This window comes from Physella acuta, unplaced genomic scaffold (assembly GCF_028476545.2).
Source record: "Physella acuta isolate Inbredline_101_S28 unplaced genomic scaffold, ASM2847654v3 ptg000677l, whole genome shotgun sequence".
Classification (NCBI taxonomy): domain Eukaryota; kingdom Metazoa; phylum Mollusca; class Gastropoda; family Physidae; genus Physella; species Physella acuta.
In genome coordinates, this window is record NW_026732196.1 from 453,631 (window position 1) to 465,948 (window position 12,318).

At 36.6% G+C, this 12,318-nt stretch overlaps 2 protein-coding genes across 2 annotated transcripts; both read left to right on the forward strand.

Moving 5' to 3' along the window:
- The first annotated feature begins 8,479 nt into the window (after nucleotides 1-8,479).
- On the forward strand, nucleotides 8,480-9,535 carry LOC131949187 (matrilin-3-like). Its single transcript, XM_059310976.1, has one exon. It carries the CDS (start codon nucleotides 8,480-8,482, stop codon nucleotides 9,533-9,535), a length of 1,056 nt encoding a protein of 351 aa, XP_059166959.1.
- Nucleotides 9,536-11,586: 2,051 nt separating this feature from the next.
- On the forward strand, nucleotides 11,587-12,030 carry LOC131949188 (uncharacterized). The gene has a single exon (XM_059310977.1). It carries the CDS (start codon nucleotides 11,587-11,589, stop codon nucleotides 12,028-12,030), a length of 444 nt encoding a protein of 147 aa, XP_059166960.1.
- Nucleotides 12,031-12,318: the final 288 nt, after the last annotated feature.

The window sequence follows — 12,318 nt, forward strand, 5'->3', positions numbered from 1 at the left end:
CAATCAAAATGTGACTGCACATAATGTGTGGAGACTTGACTGCCTTCCTGCGGACACTTAGGGTTAGCGTCCCTTAGAATTCTAGAGTTCATATTTGAACCGGCTGCTTGAGGGGATAGAGCATAGTGTGCAGAAGTACGCACCGCCTCTCTGTTAAATTGAAGACGTTTGTAGCAGTCCTTAACAAGATGACCAGGTCTTTTGCAGAACTGGCATACTGCTCGACGATTGAGAGTTGATCTTGGCTTCTCTCTGGACTGTAATGCCTTCAAGTGTTGGCCAACAGGAGGATTGCTGCCAAAAAGGGGAAGCACGGGGTTGAGGCGGTTTCCTGACACTGGTGGTTTCTTATGCACCAACATATATGTGTCAGCCGACTCAGCGGCCTTCTGGATGTCAATTATCTTGTTATCCAGTATGTGTAGTCGTATGTCTTCAGGCAGGGACTTTAGGAATTCTTCCCTTAGGATAAGTGACCTGAGTTTCTCAAAATCAGAAACTTCCTCAGAGTGTAGCCACCTTGAGAAAATTTTCTCTTTTTCAAAGAGAAATTCCACATATGATTGAGTGGGTAACTTGCGGAGTGCTCGGAATTTTATCCGATAGGCCTCGGGCGTCAGTTCGTAGGCCTTCAAAATGGCAGTCTTGACCAAACTATAGTTATTTTGAACGTCGTGAGAGAGTGCCTGGTATGTTTTTGCAGCTTTCCCTGTAAGGACCGTGCTCAATAAAGCAGTAATGGAAGTTTCGGGCCATTCACATGTCTTCGCTAAACTCTCAAATGAGTTAAAGAAAACGACCAAATCTGTTTCATCAAATTTAGGAACTAATTTCCCAAATTTGGCAATCACTTGCCCCACCGACAACTTTTTTGGATCTACCAGAGAAGTGACTTCACTAACTTGACCAAATTCTAATTCCAACCTCCTCTTATCTAAAGCAATTTTAGCCTCTAACTCCTGTTCTTTTAAAGCCTTCTCTAAAGCAACTTTCTCCTTCTCTAAAGTAACTTTCTCCTTTTCTAAAGCAATTCTAGCTTCTAATTCTACCTTCTCTAGAGGTTTCTCCTCACGGAGTATCACCCCAGCCAACAAACTTTCATCAAATACACCTTCATTAATAAAATGAACAACAATTTTATCTCTCAAAACCTCTGATTTCTGCGTAACAGAATAATCTAATTTCAATTCCTTAACAACACTAATCAAAACTTTCCTACTCAACTTCTCGACCTCCTCAACAGTGGGATTAGACAAAAAAGATTCCATAACACTAACTTCAAAATCACAACAAGCCTAGATTCTCTAAATTAACACGGCCCAACGCTGCGTTATGAACTTGACCTCTTCAATCTAGGACGTGGCACGTCTGGCTTTTGACCTAGATAATTCTAGCCTTGCGCGTTTTTATAACACGGCTCCACTGGATAGAAAAACAACTAAATCAAACTAAACTTAGTGTTTAACTGATACAACCAACAACTGGAACGACAGATAAAATCCCGGACGAGCCCCCACTTTGTAACGGACACCTATCTACCAGCCAGATAGATGGTGAACGCCCCCGGATTCTTTCTTGGGGTTATATGCAAATGACCTAAAGCCTAAATGAATGAACACTAACTCAACAACACACTAGGGCTCGATTTCGATGTCTAGGGAAAACTAGTGTAACTATTGAAGTTAACAACTCATTCAATCTGCATACAACCTTTAATAAGCGAACACAGTTGTGGCAGAACACAAGGTTAAACAAGATAAAATATTTAGTTTAGAAAATAACAAAACCCAACTTACAAAGCGTAAGAAAAAATACTATCACAGATTCTAACACTGTATAAAAATAGCCACAGGTCACACAACACTGCTATAGCATCAAGAATCACTTGGCGACAAGTAATATAATACTAGAATACTAAAACAACTTAAGAATGCATAGCACACTCAGGACTTAAGCTCTCTCACGTTCAAATGGTCAGAATGGATTGCCGGACAAAATGGACGGCCTGGTCAAGATGGACTGCCTCGTGCGGCCTGTGTGCGATCCAGTTATAGACTTAGGCAACAGGGGAGATTATCCTCAACTCATGTAGCCATTGGTTGGGGTGGTCATCTGATCTGAATCAATCAATCAGATCTTGATGGAAAATTTCTGAGTCTTAGACACTCTTAATAAGACAGTGGAAAAAACCCGGTTGTTGCACCATCAATCCATATATGGTATTATAACAATGTCAAACCAAAAATAAAACATGACTAGACCTAAGTAGGTCACAGTGTGTTGTGTTTTTATGTGTTTGTATGTGATGTGTGTATGTGATGTGTGTATGTGATGTGTGTATGTGATGTTTGTATGTTATTTATGTTTGTATGTTATGTTTGTATGTTATGTTTGTATGTTATGTTTCTATGTTATGTTTCTATGTTATGTTTGTATGTTATTTATTTTTGTATGTGATGTTTGTATGTTATGCTTGTATGCTATGTTTGTTATGTTTGTGTGTTATGTTTTTATGTGTTTGTATGTGATGTGTGTATGTGATGTGTGTATGTGATGTGTGTATGGGATGTTTGTATGTGATGTTTGTATGTTATGTTTGTATGTTATGTTTGTAAGTTATGTTTGTATGTTATGTTTGTATGTGATGTTTATATGTTATGTTTGTATGTTATTTATGTTTGTATGTAATGTTTGTATGTTATGATTGTATGTTATGTTTGTATGTTATGTTTGTATGTTATGTTTATATGTTATGTTTGTATGTTATTTATTTTTGTATGTGATGTTTATATGTTATGTTTGTATGTTATTTATGTTTGTATATTATGTTTGTATGTTATGTTTGGATGTTATGTTTGTATGTTATTTATGTTTGTATGTGATGTTTGTTTGTGATGTTTGTATGTGATGTTTGTATATTATGTTTGTATGTTGTGTTTGTATGTTACGTTTGTTTGTTATTCCCCAAATGTCTTCAGGAAGACTCGGAATTTTGCTATCGGAATTTTGAATAGTCGTTACATACATTTACAGATACAATGTACTGGGAGTTTGGTGAGGTTATAACATCTGGAGTCGTATCAAAGTTAACATTAGTATCAAATTTAACATTAGTACCAAATTTAACATTAGTATCAAATTTAACATTAGTACCAAATTTAACATTAGTAACAAATTTAACATTAGTATCAAATTTAACATTAGTATCAAATTTAACATTAGTACCAAATTTAACATTAGTATCAAATTTAACATTAATATCAAATTTAACATTAGTACCAAATTTAACATTAGTATTAAATTAAACATTAGTATCAAATTTAACATTAGTATCAAATTTAACATTAGTATCAAATTTAACATTAGTATCAAATTTAACATTAGTATCAAATTTAACATTAGTATCAAATTTAACATTAGCATCGAATTTAATAATACATTCAAATAAAAATGTAATGCAATCTACATGCTAATATTGTATTAATTCAAATTTAACAATAGAATCAAATTTATTATTAGCATCGAATTTTATAATAAATTCAAATAAAAATTTAATGCAATATACATGCTAATATTGTATTGTTAAGGCGCTCCTAAGAAATCTTTGTATAGCAACCCGTTTTTAATGTAATAATGGTAAATTCCGTTAAAACGTTTTTCAGTAACAAGGGGGCAATTTATTTGTATCCATTGTGTAGGCTTTGTATTCATGCAGTTAAAGACTTATAAATAAAGCAGGTTTGTTGGAAGAATGTTGGAAACTCCGAATTAGAAAGATTACAGACATCTTTGCTTCGTAAATATGCTCTTCTTAGTTGACAGTTACAGACAGCAGCATTGGTGTATAAAGGCCAAGTTTTAAAAATAATTTTAAAATAAAATAGTTTAGAAAATTATTCACACATCTTGTATGGCAGTTTGAGAGATATTTAACTGCAGCTCAGCTACGGTAATTTTCGTGCTTGCCCTACGTTCATTAATTAGACATTTACTGGGACTAACCTCCACACTGAAGATAGTATTAACGACATTTCCACACTGAAGATTGTGCTGACCACAGTACCACACTAAAGATTGTGCTGATCACATTGAGGATTGTGCTGACCACACTACCACATTGAGGATTGTACTGACCACACTACCACATTTGAGGATTGTGCCGACCACAGTACCACACTAAAGATTGTACTGACCACAGAACCTCACTAAAAATTGTGCTGACCACAGTACCACACTGAAGATTGTACTGACCACAGAACCTCACTAAAAATTGTACTGACCACAGTACCACACTAAAGATTGTACTGACCACAGAACCACACTAAAGATTGTGCTGACCACATTGAGGATTGTGCTGACCACAGAACCTCACTAAAGATTGTGCCGACCACAGTACCACACTAAAGATTGTACTGACCACAGAACCTCACTAAAAATTGTACTGACCACAGTACCACACTAAAGATTGTACTGACCACAGAACCACACTAAAGATTGTGCTGACCACATTGAGGATTGTGCTGACCACAGTACCACACTAAAGATTGTGCTGACCACACTACCACACTAAAGATTGTGCTGACCACATTGAGGATTGTGCTGACCACACTACCACACTAAAGATTGTGCTGACCACAGTACCACACTAAAGATTGTGCTGATCACATTGAGGATTGTACTGACCACACTACCACACTAAAGATTGTGCTGACCACATTGAGGATTGTGCTGACCACACTACCACACTAACGATTGTGCTGACCACAGTACCACACTAAAGATTGTGCTGATCACATTGAGGATTGTACTGACCACACTACCACACTAAAGATTGTGCTGACCACATTGAGGATTGTGCTGACCACACTACCACACTAAAGATTGTGCTGACCACAGTACCACACTAAAGATTGTGCTGATCACATTGAGGATTGTACTGACCAGACTACCACACTAAAGATTGTGCTGACCACATTGAGGATTGTGCTGACCACACTACCACACTGAAGATTGTACTGACCACAGTACCACACTAAAGATTGTACTGACCACAGTACCACACTAAAGATTGTGCTGACCACAGTACCTCACTAAAGATTGTACTGACCACAGTACCTCACTTAAGATTGTGCTAGGGCGTGCGGCCATCACTGTACATTGTGCTGGTCCATAGTTACATAACAGTACGTTATATTGGACAACATAAATTACTAATTAGCTTTACGTTGGCCACCTCACACTGTTGCTATCATATAACGATATATTCCCACCATTGAGATATCATTTTTTAATTGAATTCTGAATTAATATTTTGTCGAACGTACGTAATTGATTGAGCGATCCTATGAGATAGACACAGTACAAAGTGAAACTTTAATCACGTGCTACTGTAGTGAGAACTTTATAGCTTTGCAAACACAGACATATCGTGCCTAGCGTGCGACTTGCTTGACTGAATTTGTTTCGCTCACTTGTGTAATTCGCCGACTACCAAGAAGGTCGTTCTTTTTGTTCAGCCAACCATGTCGGTAAATACAAAGAAGAGGTGAGGTAAGAAAAATCTTTGTGATACTGCGAGGGTCTAATACGGCACTTGTTGAGGCACTTCATTCTTGTTAGGTTGTTCTTCGTCTGGTGGTGATTTGTCTGGAGAGTTTTAATTTTTAATAATTTCGCTTCATTCTTTGAAGGACATAAAATAGTGGTATAATACTTTGCAAAGAAATGCTTTTATACAGATACGTGATTTAGAATTGAAAATTAGTGGAAATACTATACTATATTGATTTAATTTATGAGAATAAAATTACATTTCATTTTAAACTTTCGCTACTTTTTTTGAAAATATATAAGCCAAAAAAATCATCTCTCAGTGAATGTATTTATATTTAAATGGTATATAGTCTAGATCTTTATTTATGTCTAACATTTACCATTTCTGGATCTGTTTTTTTTTAATGAAAAATGTGTAAAAACATTCAGAAATTTTACAATGAAAGCATTCTAATATATATTTTTATGTCAGTTTAAAAAGTCTTTGATAGCAAAAACAGTAATCATGTCTTTAAGATTATCTGCTGGTAGTTGGATGGCCATCGTCATTTGTTTATTCTGTAAGTAATTCGCATTTTTTAACTTTCGAAACGACGCCTTTAGATGAATTATTTATCTATTCCTTGTAAGCGTTGATAGTTATTAAACATAAATTTAGACTCCTTACGATTGTCTAAGCTAAACATCTGGATGGGCGTTAGCACAATATCTGTACTAAGCAGGCATGTCAGGTTTTAATATGTTGATTAATATATAACCTTAACAGAAAGACATAATCCAACAATGACAAAGCACTGGGAAAATAAAATACTTAAAAAAAAACTTTTAAAAAAACCACGTTTTTCTTGTGGACTAAAAAGTAGAAAATAAATTTTTCTTTTGTGCTTCCTCGAGCTGTGCAGGTTCTTGTGATGACTGACAAAAAACGTGGGTACGTTCACCATCAAATTTCCCGACCCATCTGCCCGACCCACGTTTTTTGTCAGTCATCACAAGAATCTGCACAGCTCGAGGAAGCACAAAAGAAAAATTTATTTTCTACTTTTTAGTCCACAAGAAAAACGTGGTTTTTTAAAAAGTTTTTTTAAGTATTTTATTTTCTCCTTTTTAGTCCGTTGCTACACATGAAAAACGTGGTTTTTAAAAAAGTTTTTTATATAGTTTATTTTCTATTTTATCTAATGACTTGATTAAGTATGACTTGACTAAGTGTTTATAAATACACGGACTAAAAATCTTGAGCGACCAGGATTCGAACCTGGGTTGTCGCGGCCACAACGCGAAGTACTAACCACTATACGATCACGGCCAGCGCGCTCACATCGATTGGGGCCGAAGTAACTGTGTCAATAGGCCTCCAGTCTTTTCGGTATATTTAGAAATCATGTCCTCAATTTTATGGTCCTTGGGGCGTAATTAAATTAAGCTAATTACGGTCTCTAATTGCTAGTTTTTATGATTGCATCTGAAATTGTTAGGCGAAAGTAGCCTGCATGCCAAATTTCAGATCTGTAGAGCAATCAGAAGTGGGCTAATTTTCGATGTCAATTTTAACAACAAACAAATCCACAAACGCGAAGCTGAGTTAAGAAAAACGTGTTAATAAGTTAAACGACAGGCAGTTATAACATCTTACTGAGTCCCCCCCCCCCCTCCAACATTGTTCTTAAGGCCACTTGTCAGAGGCCGAGCTAGATAAGCTGTTAATCCCTTTAGTTTAGGCCATGTCATTCCAGAATACCCTTTGAAATATATAATTCAAACAGGAAACAGGATATACATATGACTACCCAGAAGGCAGAAAACATAAATGAATATCTAGAACACAGGCAACATGACATACATAATAATGTGACTATCTAGAGGACAGGAAACATGATAAACATATATGACTATCTAAAGGACAGGAAACATGATAAACATATATGACTATCTAAAGGACAGGAAACATGATAAACATATATGACTATCTAAAGGACAGGAAACATGATAAACATATATGACTATCGAGAGGACAGGAAACATGATAAACATGTGTGACTATCGAGAGGACAGGAAACATGATAACATGTGTGACTATCAAGAGGACATGAAACATGATAAACATATATGACTATCTAGAAGACATGAAACATAATAAACATGTGTGACTATCTAAAGGACAGGAAACATGATAAACATGATTACTGAATTTACGACGCCTCACCTATCATTTAGGAGTTAAATATAGCGATAGGATATGCGCGCATTATATTTGCAATAATTGGAATTTGAGATATTCCTGGGTTCCTTTTATACCCCGGAAATTAAAAAGATTTATTCTGGAAGCTGTTATGAAAATCATAATGATTTTATTATTCATTGAATATTGAGCATCCTAAGCGCAGAAATACAGTGATCTCCTTTGATAGTTCAATGACAGTGTGTGTGTTCATTACAGTTAGGTTAACAAAATTAACGAAAATAGATTTGCAATCATAAATGTAAGATTTATTTTCGTACGTAACAGCGTAGTACAAATTTAAGGTAATCATAAATTAGCGACTATGCTTACCTTGCTTGTTTACATTGTTTGTTTATTTTGACAGGGTATGGCAAAACTCAAGCTGGGGGACGTATAACCATCAACACAAACAACGGAAGTTACATATTGAGTTTAGAAAGTCTAGGTTATTATAGCTCTTTAAGCTATTGCTCCAAAGTCGGCACTCAAACTCGACTAGCTTTCTTTGACACAAACGACGACTATTTTCACATCCAGGACTATTTATTACAAAGATTTCAGTCCTATAATGTGTGGATAGATATAATAAAAAATACCACAGGACACTTTTGGAGACTAGAGCCAATTACAAAAAGTGTGTGGGGGTTGGGGTATCCCAACCAGGGATGCGAGCTAAGAGGAACGACACAGTGCTTTGTGCAAATGACAGAGGTTGGGTTACAGGACAAGGAGTCAAACGTGTTTTACAACTACACGCTCTGTAAACTGCCGTGTAAAGAAGGCTTTAATCTCAGTGTGGACGGATTGACGTGTGTGGATGTTGATGAGTGTTTAAATCGTACTTGCAAACATATCTGTACTAATGTTGTTGGTACCTACAACTGTGAATGTAAACTAGGCTACATGTTGATGTCCGATAAAAAATCATGTGGGGACCTAGACGAGTGTGAGGCTCACACACACAACTGCTCCCAGTTATGTAACAACACTGTAGGTGATTACACCTGTAGCTGCCATCAAGGTTATGAGTTACACAACGACAGCAGATTTCTCTGTGTGGATGTCGACGAATGTGGTTTAGGAACTGACAACTGTTCTGATGGTTGTAACAACACGGCCGGTAGCTACGTGTGTACATGTAAGGACGGCTATCACATTGACACACACGATCCTTTCACCTGTGTGGATATGGATGAGTGTCAACAAGGTCGACACAATTGTACACAAAATTGTACAAATTCTATTGGCTCGTACGTTTGTAGTTGTTTCCATGGTTACCGTTTAAAAAACAAAGACAACATCACTTGCTTGGATATCAACGAGTGTAAAGAAAAATTACACACCTGTGAAAATACCTGTGTCAACACATTAGGTTCTTACACCTGTACCTGCCCACTAGGTTACCAACTTGACCAAGATGGTAGCTCCTGTGTCAAGACCAGATCACAACCATCTTGTCCCTGCTCCTGTAGGACTCAGACCATAATCAACATGTCCAGTACTCTAATGGCCGTTCAGAAAGAAATTGACCAGATCAAAAAGAACTTGACCGTTGAGACTCACGACCTGTCGTCCTACATACGGAGCAAGACTTCCGCTACAGACGACAGAATGACGTCAGAGACAGTCGGTTTATTTGGCGCCATTTTGTTCGGGATCACCATGGGAGTTGTAGTAGTTCCTGACGTCATCACACTCATAAAGTTCCTGCTCTCAAAGCTGATGATTATCTGTAAAAAAAAAAGTCCTAGACGATAAGTGAAATAAATGACAATATTACATGTTACGTAATTAGTTTTAATTTAATTGCTGTTAAAATAATTTTCTACTTCTAGGACTTTGGTACCTTCAATACGTTTATACATCTAAGCACCTACCCATAGTGTTATTAATATTTTTTCACCTTGTTAATATCCCTATCAAAAAAAAAACAAAATCACTGAAAAACATTTCGTATTTACCAACAATGTACTTTTTAAATCAAATATTTATATTTTAAAAAATTTCTTCCACACCCTTCTTAATAAATTGAAATACACAACCTATACAACGAATATGACTATAATTTATTTCATTGACTAATCTCTATGCTCTATACACTAGTATATGTCGCAGTGGCGTAGCCAGGATCGTCTCAAGGGGGGGGGTCCAATTTTTACCCGGGGACAAACTTTCGATTTGCACCCCCCCCCCCTCAAACTTTTGATTTGCACCCCCCCTCATACTTTTTATATATACCGAGGGGTCTGTGGGGGGTTATGACCCCCCCCCCTCACCCCCCCCTGCCTACGCCACTGATATGTCGACACTTAGAAATTTTCTATATACAAAAAAAAACAAAAAAAACAACTCTATTCTATGTAAAGTCCGCGATTTTTATTTAGTAAAATCACGTATCCTTGACACTGTCATTTATCATATTTTATAAATATATTGTATTTTTTTTACTATTTTAATGCACCTGTTTCCCTATAAAATTTACTTCTCTAGAAAATTGAGGATATCGAGTGAAGTCTGTTTATGTGTTGATACTAGCATTATAAAAAAGAACCAAAACAAAGACAAACATAAAGAATTTTTCCAAGAAATAATGTTCACTTTTTTGAAACAAAAAAAAATTAATTTCGAATAGAAATCAATAATTAGGTAAAGTCTGCCAAAAATATCAGCTGGGTCTGGTTTAGAATGTGTTTCTCGTATTTACGAAAATATGTAGCTATTTACAGTTGTAACATGGGCAACCGAATACTGTAGTTTCTTTGTTTTCGACATTAAACGCATATTTAAAAAACTTTTGTTGTTGTTGGAATTTCATTTAAAATTTTCAGAAGCATATACACATACAAAAAGTTTTTAAAAAGTTACGGAATTGTTCACAATTTTTTTACACTAATGAAGTGGATTTGTAGTAACCATTGTTACAACGTATTATCTGGTGAGGAGGATTGTGTAATGTAAAGTAAAGCAAAACACATCTGTCGTTTTCTGTTATTTGTTTGTATGAAAATTGGTGTCCGGTCAAAAACCCCCTGGACAAAAACCCCCTGGACATAAACCCCCCGACATAAACCCCCTGGACAAAACCCCCCCGCGACATAAACCCCCTGGACAAAAACCCCCCGCGACATAAACCCCCTGGACAAAAACCCCCCGCGACATAAACCCCCTGGACAAATACCCCCCGCGATATAAACCCCCCGGATAATAACCCCCGGACTGAGGTTTATATAAAGAAAAAATAACGATGATGTGAACCAAGAAATTAAAAAAAAATTACATTAAATTAATTTAATTTTTTACGACTAAGAAAATAGTTTCTACCTAAAAAAATGCTTTTCGAAATCAAGGAGTGACCTTAGTTGTATTTGATCAAAGATCGGGCACCGACAACACCTTAGATATAGGTCATCCACATGTGGGAGCACTGCGGATCAAAGCAACACATTCTTAACAATTCGAAAGATGTGAGGGATTCACCGGCGGAAGCTTGGTTCATATCCACCTTGGCATACAGAACCATGGTATAAATATAAAATCAAATTTATTTCTCGACAAATCGTATATTTTCTGGAATGGAGTTTGTTCAATCCAATAAAGGAAATTTAAAGGTGATTTTTGAAGGCTATGTTTATGTCAAGCAAAAAGATCTGGCAAACGGCGTTGTGTCATTTGAGTGTTCCAAAAGACGCAACAAGGCAGAATGCAAAGCAAAAATAAAGATTCATGGTGAACAGCTTGTTGGACGATGTAATGAACATTCGCATGGACCAGATCCATCTCAACTGGAAGTGTGTAAAGTAGTGCAGCAGATGAAACAACTGGCAGAAGAAACGGAAGCAACACCCCAGCAGATCATCACTCAGTCCATTACTACGATTACTGAAGATGCCAAGGCTAAGCTGCCCTCGATTCCACACATACGGCGTAACATCAGGCGTCAACGTCAAACGCTAAAACACCCACTGTCTGATCCAAGGAATGTTGATGATATAATCATTCCTGAACAATATACAATGACACAAGATGGACAACAATCTCTTCTGTTCGATTCCGGTGCCAAATCAAAAGGTAGGATGTTTTTGTTTGGAACCAAGGACAACTTTAGGTTATTGGAGGTTAATCAGCACTGGTTTATGGATGGTACATTCAAAACAGCTCCTGCATTGTTTTCACAACTGTACACAGTCCATGCATTGGTCAATGGACGCACTGTTCCATGTGTTTATGCCTTGCTTCACAATCTGTCTTTTTAAAGTTATAATAAAAATAAAAGTTTTTTCCTAATGTTTGTTTTGTATTTTTATATTAATTTTGTTTCTCGTCATCTTTGGTTTTTCCTTATATAAACCTCAATTGGGGGGTTTTTGTCCAGGAGGTTTATATCGCGGGGGGTTTTTGTCCAGGGGGTTTATATCGCGGGGGGTTTTTGTCCAGGGGGTTTATGTCGCGGGGGGTTTTTGTCCAGGGGGTTTATGTCGGGGGGTTTATGTCCAGGGGGTTTATGTCCAGGGGGTTTTTGACCGGGAGCCATGAAAATTATT

Coding starts and splice junctions, on each gene's coding strand:
- LOC131949187 (XM_059310976.1), top strand. CDS start 8,480: ATGACAGAGGTTGGGTTACAGGACAAGGAGTCAAACGTGTTTTACAAC.
- LOC131949188 (XM_059310977.1), top strand. CDS start 11,587: ATGAAACAACTGGCAGAAGAAACGGAAGCAACACCCCAGCAGATCATC.